This window comes from Hemiscyllium ocellatum, chromosome 28 (assembly GCF_020745735.1).
Source record: "Hemiscyllium ocellatum isolate sHemOce1 chromosome 28, sHemOce1.pat.X.cur, whole genome shotgun sequence".
In the NCBI taxonomy this organism is placed as follows: Eukaryota; Metazoa; Chordata; class Chondrichthyes; order Orectolobiformes; family Hemiscylliidae; genus Hemiscyllium; species Hemiscyllium ocellatum.
This window is the reverse complement of record NC_083428.1, coordinates 28907839-28932209: the sequence shown is the minus strand read 5'-3', so window position 1 is coordinate 28932209 and position 24371 is coordinate 28907839. Positions and strand designations below refer to the sequence as shown.

The 24371-nt window shown below is 45.4% G+C and overlaps 1 protein-coding gene across 3 annotated transcripts in view; it reads left to right on the top strand.

Annotated features, from left to right (window-relative positions):
• Nucleotides 1-24371, top strand: part of LOC132828852 (dedicator of cytokinesis protein 7-like) — a 206242-nt gene that overhangs the window by 108687 nt on the left and 73184 nt on the right. For all 3 annotated transcript variants that reach the window (XM_060846007.1, XM_060846006.1, XM_060846009.1), the window contains exons 15-22: nucleotides 6963-7080; nucleotides 7559-7629; nucleotides 9150-9291; nucleotides 13372-13467; nucleotides 17072-17158; nucleotides 17605-17806; nucleotides 19573-19710; nucleotides 23116-23282. In XM_060846007.1, coding sequence (XP_060701990.1) covers nucleotides 6963-7080; nucleotides 7559-7629; nucleotides 9150-9291; nucleotides 13372-13467; nucleotides 17072-17158; nucleotides 17605-17806; nucleotides 19573-19710; nucleotides 23116-23282 — 1021 coding nt within the window. The remainder of the gene's footprint in view (nucleotides 1-6962; nucleotides 7081-7558; nucleotides 7630-9149; nucleotides 9292-13371; nucleotides 13468-17071; nucleotides 17159-17604; nucleotides 17807-19572; nucleotides 19711-23115; nucleotides 23283-24371) is intronic.

The window sequence follows — 24371 nt, the reverse complement described above, 5'->3', positions numbered from 1 at the left end:
TTTAAGTCGGATGTTACATCATGTTAAATCGATCTTTATTGACCAGTCACCTGGAACTCGACATGAGGTGAGGAAAGGCCCATTGATGGAAAGTTTTGGGAACTGTAGTGTCAGTGCATTGCCCTTGCACATTATGTCTCATATTACTCAACTCTTCAGCTCCATGGCTCAGTTGTGTGCTATGCCCTGTTGCTGCTTCTTGTATAAAAAATATTGAATATAGCACTGACTGAAAGTTTTTTACATGTATGGCATTTGCCTTTGGCTGGCTCCTCTGTTCTGTTCCAGTGCCCCTCTGCTGGGACTGGAATGCAGGCTTCTGAGAATGTCCATGTCTCTTGGATTTCAACTGCTCTCTTTATTGCAAATCATGCAGTCTGTAAATAATCTCTGGCAGGGGAAAGGCAGAGATGAATATAAGTGGGCCTATATATATGCTGAATGATATATCACAGTACCTAGAGGTTTAACAACTGAATTATTTCACTGTAAACAGCGATTGCGATTTCTCCCCCCACACTTACTGACATCTTCCGATCTAATAGCTCCTCATTCAGCTTCCCTGCCCCTCTAAACTACCTTAAAGTCCTGTTGAGATTTGCAGGTTGGAGTTCAGACTGGAAACAGAAAAAGGCGTTTAAGGTGAAGATATTCCCTGTACGATAGTTTTTACAGCATTTAGATGACACTGTAGGTTGGCCATTTTAAACCCGAGGTGCCACAGTGGAAGAGATGTAGCTCCTCTCACTGACAGGATTTTGGACAAACAATTTAAGTTCAATATTTGCTTACCTAAAGTATTTTTGATGCTGACACATGTTGATCTGACTGTGTGCTGCGGTATTATCACCTTGGAAATGCCGCAGGCATTGATCCAGTACAGTGAGAAGTGCAGAATGACACGGGTGTGTTTGTTAGTTACTGATCTGTGGATTAATGCCAACTCTGAGCAACACAGTTTTGGGAAAGTGGCGAAAGACTACCTGCAGTGTTTGACTTAATGCTGACTGTTCACATTGTTGATCATGACCTCAGACTCTCAATGCTGTTTCCTTTTACTAATGTCAACAGCACAGCAATACTGTTTTTTTTCAGTATCAATGCGTATGCATACAGTGGTTCTACTGTGTACAGCAGACATCCATTGAATATGTACTCACAGTTACCCCTTGTACAGTCTCTTCAATAATATACCTCAGTTGCTGTCTGTCAAGTTGTGTTACCCCTGGGTATGGTTCAATTACTCCTGTATTTTGTTGTCACTTCTGTGTCTGGCTTACTCTCCAACTGGATCCTCAATTTACTTATATTGAAAGCAGGATTTTTAAAATGCTTTCTTCGACAGTGAGCCTTGCTGGCAGGGGCAGTCTATTTTTCATCCTTTTTTGCCCTTGAGATGGTTTGGAGCATGAACTGCAATTCAGGTGCCAGTCACAGAGTCATAGAATCATACAGCATGGAAACAAACCCTTCAGTCCAACTCGTCAGTGTTGACCAGATATCCCAATCTGACCTAGTCCCATTTGCCAGCATTTGGCCCATATCCCTCTGATCACTTCCTATTCAAATACTCGTTCAGATGCTTTTAAAATGTTGTAACTGTACCAGCTTCCACCACTTCCTTTGGCAGCTCATTCCTACATGCATTACCTTCTGCACTAAAAAGTTACCCATCAGGACCTTTTCAACATTTTTCTCTCTCACCTTAAACCTATTCCCCTATCCATGCCCCTCATGATTTTATAAACCTCTTTAAACCCCTCAACCTCCAATGCTCCAGGGAATATAGCCCCAGCCTATTCAGCCTCTCCCTAAATCTCAAAACCTCCAACCCTGGCAACATCCTTGTAAGTCTTTTCTGATCCCTCTAAAATTTAACAACATCTTTCCTATGGCCGGGCAACCAGAATTGTACACAGTATTCTAAAAGTGGTCTCACCAATGTCCTGTACGGCTGCAACATCACATACCAACTCCTATAATCAGTGAAGGCAAGCATACCAAACCCCTTCTTCAGTACCTTGTCTACCTGCGACTCCACTTTCAAGGGACTCTTTAATCAGTAACAGTCCCTAGGGCCCTGCCATTAATTGTATAAGTCCTGGCCTGGTTTGCTTTCGGAGTCACTGTGAATCCTGTTATACACACACCCTTCCTGTTTGTAACTGGAGATGACCCAACAGGAGGTGGGTGCTACAACAGCCCAGGGCTTTTCTACTGAAATCACTGCGTTCTAAGCCTTGGGAACATGGTTTTAGTTGTGAGGTCCTTAGGAAAGAAGAGAAGGAATCCATGAGGATTTTATGTCAGGCACAATGAGAAGAAATCCAAATGCAGCTCTTCCATCCCTTCACTGTCCCTGTGTCCCTGTCTGAAAGCAGACATGCCCATGGTAACCTGCTGGACTAAAGTGTCTTCCTTTAATACCATATGACCCTGTGAAAGAAAGAAAGACTTATATTTACATAATTAAAAATCACACAACACCAGGTTATAATGCAACAGATTTATTTGGAAGTACAAGCTCTCAAAATACTGCTCCTTTATCAGGTAGCTATATGCACACGCACACCAAGAACCCGAAACTGGAGAAACTTGGCATAACCGCCAGCAGTAGCCAAGCCTCCCCAGCACCACAGTTGAAAACAGTACCACCATGGGGAAATCAATGGTCAACTTATTGGACCGCACCTTTCGACTGGAAGAGATTGAAGTTCTCAGCCGGTGACTCAATTTCGGCCTCATCACCAAAATGGACCCCGTTGGTCTTACAGCAGACACGGAGAATTCATCAGACGCATGAGACGTCTGGAACCCTTCCAAGATGTCAGCAGCGAGCCTAATGAGACAACCGGCAAACCAGAACAGTCGTCTGAGGGATCCATAGTCGAGTGACCAAAGGAGGAGTTGGTTTGGACCCCTCCGGAGAGCCGCTGCCCTGAGCTTGACATGTATCCTCAAACTGTCCGGGAATGTGTAAATGCCAGATTCATCAGCTGCACTCACAAGGTAGAACAAAACATCAGCCAATCACAATGTAACACCATCCATGCACTCAAGACCAATCACAACATTGTCATCAAACCAGCAGAGAAATAAGGAGCCATCGTCATTCAGAATAGAAAGGACTACTGCAAGGAAATGTACCTGAAAAAGGAGCAGTGCTCCAAAAGCTTGTACTTCCAAATAAACCTGTTGGACTATAATCTGGTGTTGTGTGACTTTTTAACTTTGTCCATTCCAGTCCAACACCAGCAGCTCCACATCATGGCTATATTGAAAATTCTGACCTCTGGACATGCTGAAAGCACTTTACATTGATGAAGTGCTTGTGAACATGTAGATGTTGTTGTAATGCAGGAGACACAGTGGTCCCTGAGAGCATGCAGCAAGATCCTACCTGCATTAACGTGATAATTAATAACCAAGATAATCTGTTTCAGTGATTGAATAATAAGTACCATCCAGTCCACCAGGGAGAACTGTTGGGATACTGTTGTGGGATCTTTTCAAGGACATTTGGGAGGGAAGAGGGGAGCTCCATTATATGTTTCATCCTGGAAGATGCCCCACAACCTTGGTGCTTCACTGAAGCTCTCAGGCTACTGCTGTGATCGAGTGGAAATGGAGCCCACAATCTACCGACAAACATTGGGTTAACTGTAGTGTTGGCCCCGTACGTATTTTAAACTGGTGAGATCAGCAACCAGTAATGAGATTTTGTAGCTTGTGAGCACATTGTCGCTGACTCATAAGAGCTGTGTGGTTTAACAACAATCACACCTGGTTCTCTGCATCTTCAGACAATTTCTGAACCTGTCAATTAGTGAATTCTACAGTAAAAATAACTCTTGACTTCCATCGAATTCAAACCTTTTTCTAATCTCTAATTAAACTCCTCACATTGACATGTTCGGTTATTTTGTAGAAAAACCCGATGTGAATTGACACAGGCTGGACAGCTTCAGAACGGGCAGGGCTGTATGAGGCCCAGTTCAAAAAGCTGCTTATTTCTGTATAATTGCACAATTTAATTTTAAGGTCCATGTTTAACTGAGGAGCGCTGAAAACGGTAGCTGTAATCATGGTGGATGCTGGAAACACTCTGATTAGCTTTAAGTATGAACTATTTAACTTAAATAAGGAAAATCAATTGTCAATCTAAAGAGCATCCATGAACATCAGCTAGCCACAAAACGACACGACCAGCTATCTCTAGTAGCCATACACTCAGACAACCAGCAACATGAATTTGACTGGGAAAACACCACTAACATAGGACAAGCCAGACAGAGAACAGCCAGAGAATTCCTAGAAGCATGGCATTCATCCCCAAACTCCATCAACAGACACATCGACCTGGACCCCACATACAAATCACTGCAGCTGAAACTGACACCCGGAAGCGGCAAGAACAAACCAATATAAATACCGGAAGAAACATCAAAGCAGCGCTTCACACGAGGCTCCAACAGCACTGATGATGTTCCCTAGCCAGGGAACGAAACGTTTGCAGCAAAAACTTCCAGCTCGGCGAGCAGAACCACAACAGCGTCAGTAAACAGACAAGACAGAATTAATAACATTGGCAAAAAATGAAGTTAAAAATCACACAACACCAGGTTATAGTCCAACAGGTTTATTTGGAAGCACTAGCTTTCAGAGCACTGCTCCTTCACCAGGTGGTTGTGCAGTAGGTTGTGCTCTCCAACCCCCTGATGAAGGAGCAGCGCTCTGAAAGCTAGTGCTTCCAAATAAACCTGTTGGACTATAACCTGGTGTTGTGTGATTTTTAACTTTGTCCAACCCATTTCAACACCAGCAGCTCCAAGTCATGGCAAAATATGAGATGAGACTTTTTTTTGAGTGACCTCTAATGACCTGACAAGGTAATGAAAACAGATTGAATAGCAATGTTCAAAAGCATTTAAAAAAATTATTTCATGGGATGGGGGGTGGAGTCGCCTATTCTTGATTGCTCTGCAAACGAGTGGCTTACTGGACCATTTCAGAGGGCAGTTGTGAGTTAGCTATATTGTTGTGATGTCTGGAATTACGCAGAGGCATGTACAAATGATGGGTTTTTAAATAGTGATTGATGATGGTTTCAGCACTCGAATTATTAACTGAATTTAAATTCCATTATCTACCCTTGGTGGGATTTGAACTGATGTCCCGGAGCCTGAGTCTTTAGATTACTCGTCCAGTGGTATTACCACGATGCCACCATCTCTCCCTTCAAAACTGAGGAGCATCTTAAACACTGTTTGAAACCAGGAAAGAAAGCTGAAACGTTTAGAATGAAATTGTGACAGGAGCCCCAAACATTTGGTTCAGTTTTAGTTTAAGACTGTAGTGTCAAAATGTGTTGACTTGATCATTTGTCATCTTCCAATCATAGAATCCCTACAGTGTGGGAGCAGGCTGTTCAGCCTATCAAGTCCACACTGACCCTCTGAAGGACATTCTACCCAGACCCATCCCCATTATTCTGCTTTCCCCATGGCCAGTGCACCTAGCCTACATATCCCTGGACACTATGGGCAATTTAGCTTGGCCTATCCACCTAATCTGCACATTTTTGTACTGTGGGAGGAAACTTCACACTGACAGTTGACTGAGGGTGGAGTTGAACCAGGGACACTGGTGCTGTGAGGTAACAGTGCCAACCACTGAGCCACCATGCTGCCCCAATGGCAGCTGTATTTTTGAGCTCAGTAAGCAAATAATATGTGGACAAAGCCTTGATCCTGAAGTGGTTTATCGGACTGTTTAAGACTGGAACTAAAACCATTTGTGATCAATTAAGGAACCAGGAACAGACGTTATGTCTGCACTATTAGGAGAGCAAGAGTAAAGGTCATGTTTACACTTTCAGAGACCAAGTTAAAGGTCATATCTGCATTCCAGGGAGTTCAGAAACAGAATAATGGAGCTGGGCTTCCATGTATAGTTTCAAGGGAATGAGAATCTTTCCCGCAAATACACTGTACTGACGAATTGACGATGGTTGATTACTGAGGCATTATGAAAGGATCCAGAGCAGAACTCTTGCAGCACAGGGGTCTAGAATAGAGGTTACACATCTAATGCACAACAGATTGGAGCAAAGATCACACAAATACAGATATGCCAGTGACTGACATGGTGATTGATGTTTTTAAAGGACTTTGCAATACAGGAGCAACTCTATTGTGAACATCTTGCTGACCACAGAAATCCAGGAAAGTTGGTGTTTCTAGATATACATGGGTGTAAGTGTCTCCTTGGAGACATGAGTGATTGGAAGGGCTTCCTCAAAAGGTGCAAACTGCATTTCGTAAACTGATATTTTTCAAGTGTGCTCCCCCAATCCTGTGTTATTTCATGATGTAATGTTGGTGATTTTAAAAAATAATTAATTTATGGGATGTAGGCACCGTTGGCCAGGCTAGCATTTATTGCCCACCCCTAATTGCTCAGAGGGCAGTTAAACAGTCAACCACGTTGTTGTTGGTCTGACGTCACATCTAGGAGAAAGTGGGGACTGCAGATGCTGGAGAGCAGAGTCGAGAGTGTGGTGCTGGAAAAGCACAGCAGGTCAGGCAGCATCCGAGGAGCAGGAGAATCAATGTTTTGGGCATACGCCTGCCCGAAACATTGAATCTCCTGCTCCTTGAATGCTGCCTGACCTGCTGTGCTTTTCTGGCACGACACTTTCGACTCTGAAGTCACATGTAGGCCAGAGCAGGTAAAGATGGCGGTTCCCTTCCCTAAACACTAGATGGGATTTCCAGCAAGTGATACATTAGACTCATAATTCCAGATTTTTAAATATTTAATTCAAATTCTATTTGCCATGGCGTGATTTGAACCCAGGGTCTCTGGATTAACGGTTCAGAAACAATGCCACCACGCTGTCGCTTCCCCACCAATGATGAATTTCTCGTGTCCTTAAATGATGTTTTGTGTTTTATTTTCAGAAACCTACTCTATGTCTACCCTCAATTCTTCAACTTCACGAACCGACAGGGATCAGCACGGAACATCACAGTGAAAATCCAGTTGATGGGCAGTGAAAAAGTCAACAATGTCCTACCGGTGAGACTCAACTTGCTGGAGCTTGGCATTAAACCACTGCCAGTGACTAATGAGAAGGCAATAGCAAGGTGTTGGGGAATTGAGGCACATTGTGGGTATTGGTGACAAGCACAGGAATGTTTCAATTCTCAGTGCAACATCCTTCATTACACCCCCAAGATGTGCAACTGTTTGCTCTAGGCACAACCACTCCTTAATGTGGGAGTCCATCTCCCCAGCTGGAGCCCCTGCCACTACATTATAAACACTGTTTCCAGGTTCTCACAGTGGAGCTGGTGGAATTGCAGAGGGAGGGATGGTTGGTGAATTGCTATAGCCTCTGGTACCACATCATTCAGTGAGGTCTGTGCCCTACACACCACACTGGCCCTCTGCTTTGTGCCATCCCATTCTCTGCTCTGTGAAGGTGAAAGTCAGCTTGCTTGCTTCCCATACACATCTATTGTGTGACTGAGAGTTGTTAATAATTACCTTGCAGGTCATCTTTGGAAAATCTGGACATCCTGAATATGTAAATGAATCATATACACCCGTGGCCTACCACAGCAGGTACACACTGGCTGGGAGCATTGGGCAAGAGCACTGGACGGGAGCAGGGGATGTTATCACTGGCTGGGAGCACTGGGTAGGAACGGGAGTTGGGCACTGGGTGGGGGCAGGGTGTGGGGAAACTGAATAGGAGCATTAGATGGGAGCACTGCCTAGGAACACTGAGCAGGAGCACTGTCTGTAAGCACATGTTACCACAGTGGGTAAGAGTGCTTCTAGTGACTAACCGGAATTCTCTGCCCTGTAAAGTAAGCATATGGGATCAGCTGTGAGAGCTACAGCTGGTGACTTTGGGCCCACTGTTCAGAGTTGGTCAGAGTTCAGTAATGGCTGGTTTTCCACTGGCAATGTGCTGGCGAAGTCACCGATTCATGATCAGTCTCTGTAGGTAAGGAACTGATTGAATCCAGATTCTCCCGGTGACTAGAAATGCTGCATTCCATTGGGGAGACTTGGAAAACCACATCCTAAGCTAGTTCTTCACCCTTGTGAGTGCATGTTATAGATGTTCCTGGTGACCCAGTGGAACTGGTGGCCAAAGCGAAGCGGTGATATGTCCTGACTTGGGTGGAGGGGGATGGGGGGCGGTGGAAGGCAGATTATTTATGGTACACTTAAAGGGTACCAGGTACACAAGTAACATTTTAATAAATGGGAGAACCATTCTCCATTCAGAAATGATTTTGCAACATGGATTATGGTTAGATTTGTTATGCCTGTATCCTCCCTGTGCCTGGACCCGCCGCGTGCCTGTACCCGCCACATGCCTGTACCCTCCATGTGCCTGTACCCACCCCATGCCTGTACCTTCCCTGTGCCTGTACCCTTCCCGTGCCTGTACCCCTCCCATGCCTGTACCCCTCCCATGCCTGTACCCTTCGCGAGCCTGTACCCTCGCTGTGCTTGTACCCTCTCTTTGCCTGTACCCTCCCAGTCCCTGTATCCACTCTGTGTACTTGCTTTTCTAATTAAAAGAGGGGAACCATGGAGAAACCTGTCCTCACCCGACCTCCAGACACAGACGTTACCAGCTGTGTTGTTGGATCCTGTTCAGAAACAAGAATCCTTTATGTCTTTACTCTGGAAGTCAGCTGTGCTGAGATCACACTGGGCACCTCCTTAGTTCAGTCATAATGGTGTGGGAATGGGACTGCTATTCCCAACAGAGTTATCAAGAAGCCTCCATCTCCCTGTGTAATTGGTTCTCTGAACCTCAGTAAACACATCAACACATTTCGTTCCACCATGATTGGTCAGATCGTCAATATGCCATCATAACAGCGGTTACATTATGGCCTGTTCCCCGGTATTGGTGGATATAAAATCATAAAATCCTTCAACACAGCAGGATGGTGTTCAGCCCATCCCCACCGTGCTGACTCTTGGAAAACTATCCAGTGAGTCCGAATGTCCCACTCTCTTCCCAGAGCCCTGTGTCCTTCTCCTTTTTGGGGATAAGTAACTTTAGATTTTGTTGCTGGTTTATTTTATAACATCAGCTTCTCCTCCTTCCTCGGCAGGTCTCCTTTCTTCTATGAGGAAGTGAAGATAAAGTTGCCATCTCGTCTCACTGAAGGCCATCACCTGCTCTTCACCTTTTACCATATCAACTGTCAGCCCAAACAGAGCCAGGACAGTCCTGAAGTTCCACTGGGCTACAGCGTGAGTTTCTGAACTGCCACTGGCTGCTTATTAAACCATTTTTCCCTAATATATGGTGGGTAAACAACCATCTAATGCAGTAGGTCAATACGAGGCTGGAGTCGATACCAGGCCGGGATCAGTACCAGGCTGGGGTCGGTACCAGGCCAGGGTCAGTACCAGGCTGGGGTCAGTACCAGGCTGGGGTCAGTACCAGGCTGGGGTCGGTACCAGGCCAGGGTCAGTACCAGGCCGGGGTCAGTACCAGGCTGGGGTCGGTACCAGGCCGGGATCGGTTCAAAGCCGGGGTCAGTACTAGGCTGGGGTCAGTACCAGACTGGGATCATTACCAGGCTGGGGTCAGTACAAAACCGGGGTCAGTACCAGGCTGGGGTTGGTGCCAAGCTGGGGTCAGTACCAGGCCAGGGTCGGAACAAAGCCGGGGTCAGTACCAGGCCGGGGTCGGTACCAGGCTGGTATCAATACCAGGCCGGGGTCATTACCAGGCTGGGGTCGGTACCATGCCAGGGTCGGTACAAAGCCAGGGTCAGTACCAGGCCGGGGTCAGTACCAGGCTAGGGTCGATATCAGGCCGGGGTCAGTAACCAGGCTGGTATCAATACCAGGCTGGGGTTGGTACCAGGCCGGGGTCAGTACCAGGCTGGTATCAATACCAGGCCGGGGTCGGTACCAGGCCGGGGTTGGTACAAAGCCAGGGTCAGTACCAGGCTGGGGTCGGTACCAGGCCGGGATCAGTATCAGGCTGGGGTCGGTACCAGGCTGGTATCAATACCAGGCCGGGGTCAGTACCAAGCCGGGGTCAGTACCAAGCCGGGGTCAGTACCAGCCGGGGTCAGTACGAGGCCAGGGTCAATATGAGGCCGGGATAAGTACCAAGCTGGGGTCAATACCAGGCCGGATAAGGTCTACAACTTTTTTCCTTTGACCTTGTCAAATGGAACAGGTTTGAAGCTGGAACGAGTTCTATTTTTGTGACAAACTAACTTGATTCCATTGTGAGCTGAGGGTTCATTGTTGGAGAGCTACATCAGCTGTGTTGCTAAGAAAACCAGAATGTACAGGAACCACTGGTCAAAATCAGGGGAGCAAACATTATGGAGCATATACAAAGTGTGTATGGACTTTAAAGTTCTTGTAAATATACCTGTACTGTTGCTCTACACAATTCAACCTCAGTTCAGAAATAGGCTGTTTTGTAAGAATCAAAATATTTGTCCAGATTGTATGGTCATTTAACATGGTCTGAATGGATCTCAGATCATTGTTCACAGAAAGGAGAATCTAGTGGCAATATCACATGCAGGGGTTAGAAAATCCCAGCTGGTTTTCAGTCCATTTAATTCAACAGACAGAATTTGGAAGCATTTCGTAACCCTCTCTCCCTCTCCCTCTCAGTGTACCTGCCTCTCCCTCTGTGTACCTGCCTCTGTCTCTCAGTGTTGCTCGCTGTGAGATCCTGCCTCAGTTCCAGAGACCATGAGCTGGTTTAGTGTTTGTGTGAAGGGTCTGGATTCAGTGAGCTCCAGGAACCTGCTGTGACTTTATGGCTGACTGCAGAGTTGTCACTGTTGACCCTTCAAGGAATATTAGTCCAGTTGAGGAACTGCTGAGTGGAAGAATGTTACAAGTAAGCAGTGAGCTGAATGCAGTAATCCCCCATTATGTTGACCTTTTACAGTATAGATCTACCCAAATACTTTCAGTGGATTAAACTAATCACAAGCAGATCTGGCTCTGGGGCATTGGCCACAGCTCCAGGCAGCTCGAGTGGCCTCAGACTGGAGCTGCTTTAAGAATTAGCTCACTGCCCAGGATAGAAGACCTTCTACCCACTGTCCCCAGGGTGGGAGACCCTCTACCTACTGTCCCCAGGGTGGGAGATCCTTTACCCACTGAGCCAAGGGCAGGAGACCCTCTACCCACTGCGCCCAGAGTGGGAGACCATCTACCCACTGTGCCCAGGGTGGGAGATCCTTTACCCACTGAGCCAAGGGCAGGAGACCCTCTACCCACTGTGCCCAGAGTGGGAGACTCTCTACCCACTGTGCCCAGAGTGGGAGACTCTCTACCCACTGTGCCCAGGGTGGGAGACCCTCTACCCACTGTGCCCAGGGTGGGAGACCCTTTACCCACTGTGCCCAGGGTGGGAGACCCTTTACCCACTGAGCCAAGGGCAGGAGACCCTCTACCCACTGTGCCCAGGGTGGGAGACCCTCTACCCACTGTGCCCAGGGTGGGAGACCCTCTACCCACTGTGCCCAGGGTGGGAGACCCTTTACCCACTGAGCCAAGGGCGGGAGACTCTCTACCCACTGTGCCCAGAGTGGGAGACCCTCTACACTGTGCCCAGGGTGGGAGACCCTCTACCCACTGTGCCCAGAGTGGGAGACTCTCTACCCACTGTGCCCAGAGTGGGAGACTCTCTACCCACTGTGCCCAGAGTGGGAGACCCTCTACCCACTGTGCCCAGAGTGGGAGACCCTCTACCCACTGTGCCCAGAGTGGGAGACTCTCTACCCACTGTGCCCAGAGTGGGTGACCCTCTACCCACTGTGCCCAGGGTGGGAGACCCTCTACCCACTGTGCCCAGAGTGGGAGACTCTCTACCCACTGTGCCCAGAGTGGGAGACCCTTTACCCACTGAGCCCAGAGTGGGAGACCCTTTACCCACTGAGCCAAGGGCGGGAGACTATCTACCCACTGTGCCCAGGGTGGGAGACCCTCTACCCACTGTGCCCAGAGTGGGAGACCCTTTACCCACTGAGCCAAGGGCGGGAGACTCTCTACCCACTGTGCCCAGGGTGGGAGACCCTCTACCCACTGTGCCCAGAGTGGGAGACTCTCTACCCACTGTGCCCAGAGTGGGAGACCCTTTACCCACTGAGCCCAGAGTGGGAGACCCTTTACCCACTGAGCCAAGGATGGGAGACTCTCTACCCACTGTGCCCAGGGTGGGAGACCCTCTACCCACTGTGCCCAGAGTGGGAGACCCTTTACCCACTGAGCCAAGGGCAGGAGACTCTCTACCCACTGTGCCCAGAGTGGGAGACCCTCTACCCACTGTGCCCAGAGTGGGAGACTCTCTACCCACTGTGCCCAGGGTGGGAGACCCTCTACCCACTGTGCCCAGAGTGGGAGACTCTCTACCCACTGTGCCCAGGGTGGGAGACCCTCTACACTGTGCCCAGAGTGGGAGACTCTCTACCCACTGTGCCCAGAGTGGGAGACCCTCTACCCACTGTGCCCAGAGTGGGAGACTCTCTACCCACTGTGCCCAGGGTGGGAGACCCTCTACACTGTGCCCAGGGTGGGAGACCCTTTACCCACTGTGCCCAGAGTGGGAGACTCTCTACCCACTGTGCCCAGGGTGGGAGACCCTCTACACTGTGCCCAGGGTGGGAGACTCTCTACCCACTGTGCCCAGAATGGGAGACTCTCTACCCACTGTACCCAGAGTGGGAGACCCTCTACACTGTGCCCAGGGTGGGAGACTCTCTACCCACTGTGCCCAGGGTGGGAGACCCTCTACACTGTGCCCAGAGTGGGAGACTCTCTACACTCTGTGCCCGTGGGGGAGACCCTCTACACTCTGTGCCCTGTGGGGGGAGACCCTCTACACTCTGTGCCCTGTGGGGGGAGACCCTTTACACTCTGTGCCCAGGGTCCACATAAACAAGCAGACCTCCAGGATTTGGGTTGTAGCTGGAGGATCTAAGTCAGATTGGAGATTGCGAACCTGGACAGGTGAACAGTGAGGATGTATCTTGACAGGCTGTATAGTGAATAAAGAAAGTCAATGGACCAAATACATTTACACACTTGCCAACTCAAACCACATCAACACTGGAAATGTGAGTTGTTTGACTAATTGATTTTGTTTCTGACAATGATCAATGATGGTGGTTGTTGATTTCTGGAGGTTTGATTACTGGCTAAACAAACATCTCCGTATAAAACAAGAGATTGACATTCTGGAATATATTATCCCAATTTTAGAAGGATAATAGATGCCCTAGGTATGCTGCTTATATTCCTAGGGCATTAAATGTGTTAATTGTCTATATTTTTAATTTGCAACAGTGGTTGTCAATCTTGGACAATGGACATCTGCGCTGTGGAACCTTTGAACTCCCTGTTAATTTGGACAAACCTCCCTCCCCTTATTCAGTATCATCTGTAAGTACAGAATGACTAAATGTTTGCTTCTATGCGTATAACAATGTGTGATTTAGTGTACGTCAGTCTTCATCACACTTTGGCTGCCACACTTCACAATTAGTGCTTGCAGATCTCCACGTGAAGCTTCAAAAAAATCCAGCTGAAAAGCCATTCATTTGGAATGTCCACAGAGATTCCCTCGTCAGCTGAAAACATGTTAAGGATCCTTGGATTCTGACCTCGGCCAATGTTTACGCCACAGCATTTTAATCTCATGACCTGAGGTGAACACAACTTCACCTGAGCAGCAGAACGATATGATGCAATGATACTCATGTCTTTCTAAATAATTGAATTTAGCAGGGCTATTGTCAAAAGAGATCCACCAGCTCTATGTGTTACATTCAAAATGTTGTGATTGTGAACCTTTCATTTTCTCACATTTCTAATCTAAGCAACATTTCTAATTGCTTACAATTAAAAGTAAGCTAGACTTGTGGGCGTCACGGTGGCACAGTGGTTAGAGACCCGGGTTCAATTCCCACCTCAGGCAACTCACTGTGTGGGGTTTGCACATTCTCCCTGTGTCTGCATGGGTTTCCTCCGGGTGCTACGGTTTCCTCCCACAGTCCAAAGATGTGTGGGTCAGGTGAATTGGCCGTAGTGTTAGATGAAGGGGTAAGTGTAGGGGTATGGGTGGATTGCACTTCGGCGGGTGGATGTGGACTTGTTGGGCCGAAGGGCCTGTTTTCACACTGTAAGTAATCTAATTATACACATTTACCATCAAACTTTACAGACCTCCAATCACAAAGTAGATCTACTATTCTTTGAATCTCAGTCTCCCATTTCCCATGTTCCCACTGTACCGTTTTGGTACAGTGTAAAATTGGATTATTTGATTTGACTTCTGTAACATTTTCTCATGTGTAAGATCTTTTCCAGTTTGTGTTATTTTTCTTACAATTTACATTCCAAGAAGACCAGCGTATCTCTGTTTGAAGTGTATTTGTAAAGTTGGTTTTGCCCTTTGTCATTTCCCAGGGGCTCTGTGATCCTACACGGGTTTGTGACATTCTGTTTAATGTAACGTTCCAGGCCTGTGGTGTCGGTTATACTTGGGTGTAACCCCCACCATACTGCAATTGCTGAAAGTCATGAAATTTATGGCATTATTTAAGCTTAAAATTCAAGCCTGACTCTCAAATCTACTTATTGCTTCAATGCTTGGATTACAAAGCTCCCCTGCCCACCCCCAATCTTTCCACACTGCTTCTGTCTTAACTATCACTGCCATTCAATGGTTAATCCATGAACAACCTGTTCCTTATACTGCCAGGCCACCTGCCTGGTTCCTGCATCCTCCTTCTGTAGTTCAATATTGTCACAGTGTTTAGGCCTTGAACCTTCTGCCTCAGTGCAGCACCTGTTACCCCTCCTTGGTTTTGTACCTCCCACCTTTCGATGTTCAGTGCCCAGAAAATGATGGGTACGTGGGGATTAGGAACACACAGTAGAAGTGGTTGGGAACACAAGGGATGAAAATGTTTCAGAGTGGTCTGATGGGAAATAGAAGGTAAGAGCTAAAAGCCATAGAGTTACTGCTTTTAACGTGTTCGTGAGGGGACTGATGCTGTTGCTCTTGAACATTCCTCATTGCCACTACTTCCACCTCCCTGGCTTGTCTCCTGCTGCTACACGGCAGCTGCCAGCCGTTTACCTGATTCCCAGGCTCAGGCCTACCACCCACTCTCCAAGGTCACTGTACAACTTGGTGCATTCTCCACTAAGTAGTTTGGACTAGGTTGCCCAGGACCTGTCTCATCTCTTAACCTCTCCATTCTCCCTTCACATTGAGGTCATTACAGTGTTGGTCTGTATCTTCTAATTGAAAGAAGCTGTGATTATGATGGCTTTGTGACCTTTTCTTAACCATTAGTGGACGGCACGGTGGCACAGTGGTTAGCACTGCTACCTCACAGCGCCAGAGACCCGGGTTCAATTCCCGCCTCAGGCGACTGACTGTGTGGAGTTTGCACGTTCTCCCCGTGTCTGCGTGGGTTTCCTCTGGGTGCTCCAGTTTCCTCCCACAGTCCAAAGATGTGCGGGTCAGGTGAATTGGCCATGCTAAATTGCCCATAGTGTTAGGTAAGGGGTAAATGTAGGGGTATGGGTGGGTTGCGCTTCGGCGGGTCGGTGTGGACTTGTTGGGCCGAAGGGCCTGTTTCCACACTGTAAGTAATCTAATCTAATTATGTTTGCTCTGTAATGACTTGTCTTCATCCAGCTCCATCGTTATTCCATTGAGCACAGAGGCACTGCTCCCAGTGTCTTGCTCCAATCACCATTTGGCATCAAAGATACCCACAATGAATTAATAAGGCCCATAGTGTATATCTCCTCTCCTTTAGCCCAAGCTGATAATCAATTGGCACCCAGGACCCAATCAATCTTTTCACCCCATGCTGAACTGTCATACTCTCATCACAACAAATGATTTGAAATTTGAGGATTGCCATTGGTATCACTTTATCCCTCACTTTATTCATCATTCAACCTCCATTAGAAGAAATATCCCAACTTCGCACTTGGCACTAGTCATCACTGACAACTGCTGTGCTGGGGTTGGTTCTCTCTTCCCAATAGCATTCCTCCCAGCATCTCAGCAGTACGCTGGGAATGTCAGGAATTCACAACAGAAGACACCTTTTGCTTATTCAATGAAGTGCACTCAGAGGTGCTGCTGATTCCTTGCTGTTCCAGTGTATTGGCGGTGAGCCAGCAGCTATTGTTTGCTTCTCCACAGCGTGTGCATGGAGAAAGATTCTGAGTAATACAAATGATCGGAAGCTAATCTTCACACCGGTGTTTCGACTTATAGTTGAGGCCTTACGGTGGTAGGGGTCATGAACCCACAGACAAACTGTTCAACAAATATCTATCAATCCATGTCAAGCCTCCTCTGGAATGCTTGGCACACAATTAAATTTATTGTCTCATTTTTAGATATTAAGGTGATAGCCCCTCTTCAGCTCTGTGCAACAATTACTGTTTTAGAATAGATGGTGATTCTGGAGTACTGTGAAAGGTCAAAGGGCATAATGTTTACTTGAATATTTTCCTTTCCAGTTGATACTGGCCACACTTGAGATCACATGACTGCAGATCATAGTTACAATTGGCAAAAGTAGGGCTTTCTTACTGCCTGGGAGCGATGGACAGAATAGCCTTGTTCACCACAATGGTTTTGTCTATGTTTTATACATTCTGTTCCTTTCTTTCGGAAGTGCATTATCTCACGGCCTTTCCCTGGACAGGTAGTACTCAGGACTCCTGGTCTTAACAATGGAAGGAATTTTCTTCCACAATTAATTTCCTCCCACAATTAATTGAACATTGTGCAAACTCTCAGATGGACAACAAAATGGGGATGGAAAGTTGGACAGTGTCTTGTTATGTCCTGCTGTTCTGTGTAGAGTTCCTTCACGAATCAGACACTATGATTCTGAACAACGTGATGCAGCCCTGGAATAGGCTGTCTTGGTCAGGCATCACGTTCAAGATTTGGAGAAGGGAACCCTAGAGGAACTGTTTGAATAACTTTCCCTGATCTTTATTTCAGAGCTCGCTGCCTGGCTTGAAGAAGTTGGACAATCGGAAAGCGGTCTTTAAAGTGGAGTTACGCCCAGTTTCGACAGTGCACACACAGGTGAAAGTGTTTGCAACTATCAGGGCTGTCCAACCTTGACTGTAATTATGGGATGGCAGAGCAATGAATGTCAATGCTGACTAAATGCCTGTTCTCATACCAGTGAGACACTGGCTTTGATTCATCTGTTATATTTCTTCATGTTTGTATTTTATATCTAAGATTTTGTACTTCGATACTTTTGGATGCTGGGAACGGTGACTTTGTTCTCCTGTGTCCTTAAATACACATGACAATAAAATCTAATGCTAATTACTAAATAGTTGATCAGGCACAAGGGGCTATTTTCCTTCTATATTCCAAACAAACATTGGACACAGCATTGACATTTCTGTTTGTGTTTTTCTTAATTTTGTTTGAAGTTATTTAGAAGAAAGGTCAGAGAGGGTAAAGTCTCTTGGTTTCTTGGTTGCCAGTGTTACAATGTTCTCTGCTAATTGCTGCAGGAAAGGACCCTGGAGCGATTCTTCTCACTGTGTGAAGCTGTTGGTGAACACTACTCTTTAACCCATCAGACTGAGGCAGTCAACCAGGCTGTCTCTATGCTCAGGCAGGTTTGCTTGGAGGAATTGGTCAAGTTCCTGAACGTGGTGTTAGATAAACTGCTGCCACTGTTACACTTGAGCTCCAGGATGGGAGCAGAAGGAGGTACAGGAAACTCAAATATATACTATCTATTTGCACACTGAGTTAATACCTTTAGTTAAAGGCCATTCTGCACAGCTTTTCTCTGCTTTATAGCCCAGTAACATGACTCAGTGAGGCAGGTAGTTGAACTGTTGGAAAATTCTGAATATTGTATACAGGTCAACATACCTTCAGATCCTGCCTCCTATCGTTTCAGGATATATTTAGCTTCTGTTTTCTTTCCAGTTCCTTTCCTCTCCCATCCTAGTCTCCCATTACCTCCTGTATTGCAATTCTATTCTTCCTTCTCCTGTTGTCCTATACCCCCATCCTTCCCACTCTCTTCAATTTTACTCCATCACTTTTCCTCTCTCCCTCCCTCCTGCTTCTTTTCTTTCATCTCTTTGTTCACTTTTCCTCTCTGGGGAATGTTGACTGGAGTGAGTGTTGGGAGAGATCGGTGTGAATGGGGATGGGCCTGGAGTAGCCAGGCTGTGTCTCTTGTTTGAGCAGCTGTTCCTTATTAATACATACACAGATCTAACCAAGAGCAACGAGCAACCCTTGGGAGGTGGGTAACAAGTTGGTTATCTGATTGTTTATTCAGTTTGCCCACTAAACTAAACAATGGTCCAGATAACAATCCTCTGCAGCAGTCCATGTTTTTCAAGGGAAAGGGCTGTCCACAACACAAATAGCAAACTGTATTATTGAAGGGAAAAGGAGGTGAACGATTGAATAAAAGTGTAACAATGCTGGGTGGCATTAGTGATTTTAATATGTTCCTTCAATGAAGAGTCTGAAAGCTGTGACCTAGGTTGCTTACTGGGTCTGGGTGTTAAATTGGAGCCAGAGTTTAGGACCAGGGTGTTTTGAAGCTGGTGAGGTGAATATTCAGTATCCTTGCCTAAAAGATCAGTCAGAGCTTGAGGGAACTGGAGTGAGGACTACCACAGGGAATTTGAAAGCATAATTGTATGAGACTTGTGGGGGAGTATTTTTTTCTCATCTGTATGCAGATACAGAAGTTGGACTGGGAAGCGATGTGGAATGGGAAGTGAAGGAAGTGATCAGAGATAAGGTTATCTGCAATTGACACAATGAGAGTAGGCCGTGGTTGAGGATATGACTGTAAATATGTAGAGAGAAGTTTATATAAAACATGAGAATAACAGGACAATAATCCCGAGAGAGAGAGAGTATGATAGCATTGAGATAGCAGTTAAGGATAAGAATGAAGGAGTCTGTTGTGTCTGTGTTTGCTTTCAAAGCGCAGTTGTGTTCAGTCCTCTATGTTTTGCCTGTAAATCTATAAATTTCACATCCTCAAGTACAGTCAACATAAATATGACTTTGGAGTCAGTTTCATTACACTTCCAGCAGCATGTTCCAACTCCTGATAGGTTTGTAAAAATATTTGTGCTTGTCTCTCTTCTGGATCCTTAGCCAGTCATTCGCCAGAGGGAATGTTTCCTCTCTTTACTCCATCAACACCTCTAGTAGGTCCGATCTTAGCCTTCTTGGTTCCAAGGAGAGCAATCCTATTTTTTCTAGTTTCACCTCATAACTGAAGTCCATGTTCCCAACACTATCCTCAGTATTATAGGTGCCCAGATTGGGTAAAGGGGTTAGTGAAGTTGTGTGTTGAGGTTCGGTGAGAGAAGTGTTGTGCTCAATGAGTTGGGTGCTGCGTTTGATATAGTTGATGATTCAATATTGCAGAAATAATCTAACCATCACCAATTGTCCACATTTTGTTGTTTTCGTTTTGTTTCTGTTACTCACAGCTCTTGTCAGCAAGGAAATTTTTGATGTGCTGGTTGCAATTGTGGATCGTCTGCAAAATAGTGAAGAGGTGAAGAAAGACTCGTTGGGCCGAAGCCATTATCTAGCTTCGTATGTTCACTACATGTTCAATATGCCAGGTACTGGTTGAGCTATCCACAATTCTCATGTGTTTTTTTGAAGGAAATGTTTGCTGAAAACATGTTTCCCTTCCTGGGAGAGACTAGACTAAGGAACACAGTTTTAAAGTAGGAGGTCACTTATTTAAGGTTGAAGACCCTTCTTCTCGAAGGGTCACAGTCTGTGGAACTCTTCTCTAGAGAGCATTGGAGACTTAATTATTGAATATTTAAGGGAGAGATTCCTGACTAACAAGGAAGTCACAGGTTGTTGGTAGCAGCAGAGTGGAGTTGAGGCCATCATCATCATTTGAATGGTTAAGCAAGCTCAAAGGACCAAATGACCTACTCCTGCTCCTAATTTGCATGTACATCTGTAAGACTTGTGTCCTACTCTTGTATCCTTTCCCCCACTTTTTATCAATGTGCTGTCCTTTAGGTGGTCCTTTTGATCCATGACCTGGATTTGTCACAAGGAAAACTGGAGCAGGAGAACATAAGAAATAAGAGGAGAAGTAGGCCATCGAATCCTCAAGACTGCCACACTATTCAACGAGATCATGACTGTTGTGCCCCCAGCTCAACTTCTCTCTCTTGTCAGCGCATCATAATACTTAACTCACAAATGTCAAAAATCTGTCTACCTCCTCTTTAAATACTTTCAGTGATTTAATCTGCACAATAGGATATTAGGAGCTTGGAAAGTAAGGCAGACCTTACTAGAATGTCACATTGTCTCTCTGCACTCACTGTAAACAAGGTTTTGTGATTTGCATTTTAATCATCTTCAAAGAGCTGTCTCCATTTCCTATCTCTGCTAGCATCAATGAATGGAAATAGCTTTTGACACATTGCCCCTCTCCCTTGCTGAAGGTATTCCTGACACAAATCAGTCAGGCAGACATCTTAGATTTGTTCACAGCCACCATTTTATATCAGCACAGCAATGACATTGAGTTTATAAATAAGGAAAAGCAAGAGAAACTGGCAATATCAATACAGTTTGAAAATATTTAATATTGAACACGCACACAGAATCACACATGAACAGACATACACAGACATATAGAATCACACACACACAGATACAAACACCTTCAAAGAGCTGTCTCCATTTCCTATCTTACAAGGGAATTCATGTTTTGACAGTGCATTCATGCAGGACAGTAAACAGCTTTTGAGACTTTCCCCATTGTGACAGAAATTCAGCCCCAATCTGAAACTTGGAGATATGTAACAGAACAGAAATGAACCAGCAGCTTTCTGTGTTCCTGCTCCCCGTGTAACATTTGACTGTTTAGTTTATCTTGTCTTCAGTCTAACATCCAACAAGGATCACTTCACAGATCCAATAACAGATCCCCAGGAGTGAGTTACAGACTGGAATCTAATTGAGGGGTTTATGATTGATATACAGAATAACAGATCCCCAGGAGTGAGGGACAGAATGGAATCTAATCGAGGGGTTTAGGGTTTATATGCAACATATCAGATACCCAGGTGGCACAGTGGTTAGCACTGCTGCCTCACAGTGCCAGAGACCCGGGTTCAAATCCTGTGGAGTTTGCACATTCTCCCTGTGTCTGTGTGGGTTACCTTTGGGTGCTCTGGTTTCCTCCTACAGTTAAAGATGTGCAGGTTAGGTGAATTGGCCATGCTAAATTGCCCGTAGTGTTAGGTGAAGGGGTAAATGGTGGGTTGCTGAGTGGGTTGCTCTTCGGAGGGTCGGTGTGGACTTGTTGGGCTGAAGGGCCTGTTTCCACACTGTAAGTAATCTAATCTAATCTAAAACTCTCTAGGTAGACAATTCCAGACATTCACTACCCTCTGGGAGAAGAATTATTGAATCTGTGCAATGTGGAAGCAAGCCATTTGGCCCATTGAGTCCGCACTGCCCTTCCAAATAGCATCTCACCCAGACTCACTCCTACTACCCTGTCCCTGTAACCCTGCATTTCCCATAGCCAATCCACCTAACCTACACATATTCGGACTGTGGAAAAAAGCCAGAGCAACTGGAGAAAATCCACGCTGACACATGTTCCTTCACATCTCAGTTTTAAAAGAGAGTCCTCTTATTCTGTAATTATGTCCCTTACTTTGAGACCCTCCAACTAGAGGAAACTTCCTGTCAGCATCTTCCTTGTTAATCCTGCTCAGAATCATGTATGTTTTAATAAGATCACCCATCATTATTCTAAACTCTGATGAATAAGGGCCTAATCTATTCAGCCATTTTTGAGAGATCAACAGGTCCATCCCACAGAACAATCTCATGAATCTCTTTCGAACTGCCTCCATGGCCAATACATCATTTTTTAAATATGGGAACCAAAACTGTACATGGTACTCCAGGTGCAGCCTCTCCAACACTCTGTATATTTGTAACATGACTTCCCTATTTTTAAACTCCAACCCGTTCACAATAAAGACCAAAATTCCTTTTGCTGCCTTAAATACTTAAATGCTTGCTAATGTTTTACATTTCATGCAGAAGAACACCAAAATTCACCTATATTTCACTTTTTAAAAAATCTCTTCCCCATTTAAATAATTGCTCACCTTTTGAATCTTCCTGTGAAAGTGCATGACCCGACTTGCCCCACATTAAGTTTTTGCCTACTCATTCAGTCTATCTTTATTCCCTGCAGATTCCTTATGTCCTCATCATAACATGTTCTCTCACCTATTTTTATATTGTCAATAATTTTGGATACTCTACACCCTGCTCCCACCTCCAAATCATGAATGTGGATGGTAAATAATTGCGGCCCTAGGACTGATCCTTGTGACAATTCACTGTCTTTCCAAGCTGAAAATGACCCAGTAATCCTGACTCTGATGGAAAAGCGTTAACTAAGGCTCAATCCACTTCAATACGTTATCCTCAATACAGTGAGTTCCTGTCTCGGCAATAACATTTTATGTGGCAATTGATCACCGCGGCCATTCAGGCCCTTTTGCTATTCAATCAGAATCTGGCTGATGTTAGCTCCATTTAAACTGCCTTGGTTCTGCAACCATAATATCTCCGCTAACAAAAATCTGTCACCTCAGCTTTGACATGTTTTAACTGGCCTAACCTCTGTGATATTCTGGAGGAGTTGAGGTGGAGGGGGGAGCTGGAATAGTGGTGGATACAAGGTGGCAATGCTAGAATTTCTCTCTTCTGGGTAAGGAAGTCTTTCTTGACTTGATAACGTGGTGATCCCTTTAAATGATCCCAGGCTGACACAAGGTGCTGCCTAGAAATGGAATAGAAATATTGCTTACTTTTAGTTACTTAAGTATTCAAGGAATCAGATGTGAGGGTCAGTAATTGGAGAAGTGACAAAGTAACTACTTTGAAACTGATGCTAGTTATTTCCTTTTGTTGAAATGGCCACCACTTCAATCCACTCTGTCTTTTCTATCATTTATTTTTAGTTCTCCATGAGATCAGATCCTCAGAGTCTGAGAAATATGCCACACTCAAGCCAGAGGCTGCTCCTGCATTACGTAGGGTACGACTGCGCAGCACCAGTGACCCTGCGATCCAACCATCCTCACTCATGCTGCCAAAAGACAGAGGAGGCAATCAGAAACATGCAAAGGTCAGGCCAATACTCCTACATTTAGCAGATGGATTCTAAATGCATCAAGTAGGGTGTGAATGCAGCTTTTATCTTGAAATATGCATTTATTCATCGTTGACATTTAGATGGATTAAGTCCTAAAGTAGCTCAGACACTGATCATTTTGGAGACAAAACACAATACTGTACACACCAAAGCATAGTTACAGGATGATGTAGTAATCCCTGAATTTCCTTAGTTGCCCTAGAATGGCCAGAGATGTGGAAAATATGAGGTTAGCCATTTTGGCAGGAAGTAGAGAGGAGCAGAATATTATTTAAAAGGAGAAAGCTACGGAACAGAGGGGTTTGGATCACATGAGGTGCATCACAAGCTTGCATCTCAACAGAGAGTTGAGATAATGATGACATTTTCAGGATGGCAATCAGTAACTAATGGAGTGCCACAGGGATCAATACTGGAGCCACATTTAATGACTTGGGTGAGGAAAGTACTAACACTGCATTTGTGGATGACACAAAAATAGGTAGAAAGACAAGTGGTGACAATGACACAAAGTCTTCAAATGAATATAGATAGGTTTATCAAATGGACAACAATTTGCAGATGTAACATAATATGGGTAAATGTTATCCACTTTGGCAGGGAAATTGAGAAGTTGGATATTATTTAAATGAAGGAAGACTGCAGAAAGCCATGGAATAGAGGGATTTGGGAATCCTCATCCATGAATCATGGAAAGCTAGCATCCAAGTTCTGTGGGTATTAGGGAAGGCAAATCGAATTATTGCCCTTTATTTCAAAGAGCATAGAGTATAAAAGTGATGGTTTTACTAAAAGTACTAGTGAGACCACCGCTGGAATGCTATGAACAGTTTCATGCCTCTTAATTAAGGAAAGATGTATTGGTATTGGAAGCAGTCCAGAAAGATTCACTGAGCTGATACCAGGTATGGAGGAACTATCTTAGGAGAAGTGGTTGAATAGTTTGGCCTAAACACGTTGGACTTAGAAGAATGAGAGGTGATCTTATTGAAACATACAACATACTTTGTAGTGGACTTGACAGGGTAGATGTGAAAAGGTTGTAGGACAGTGTAGGACCAG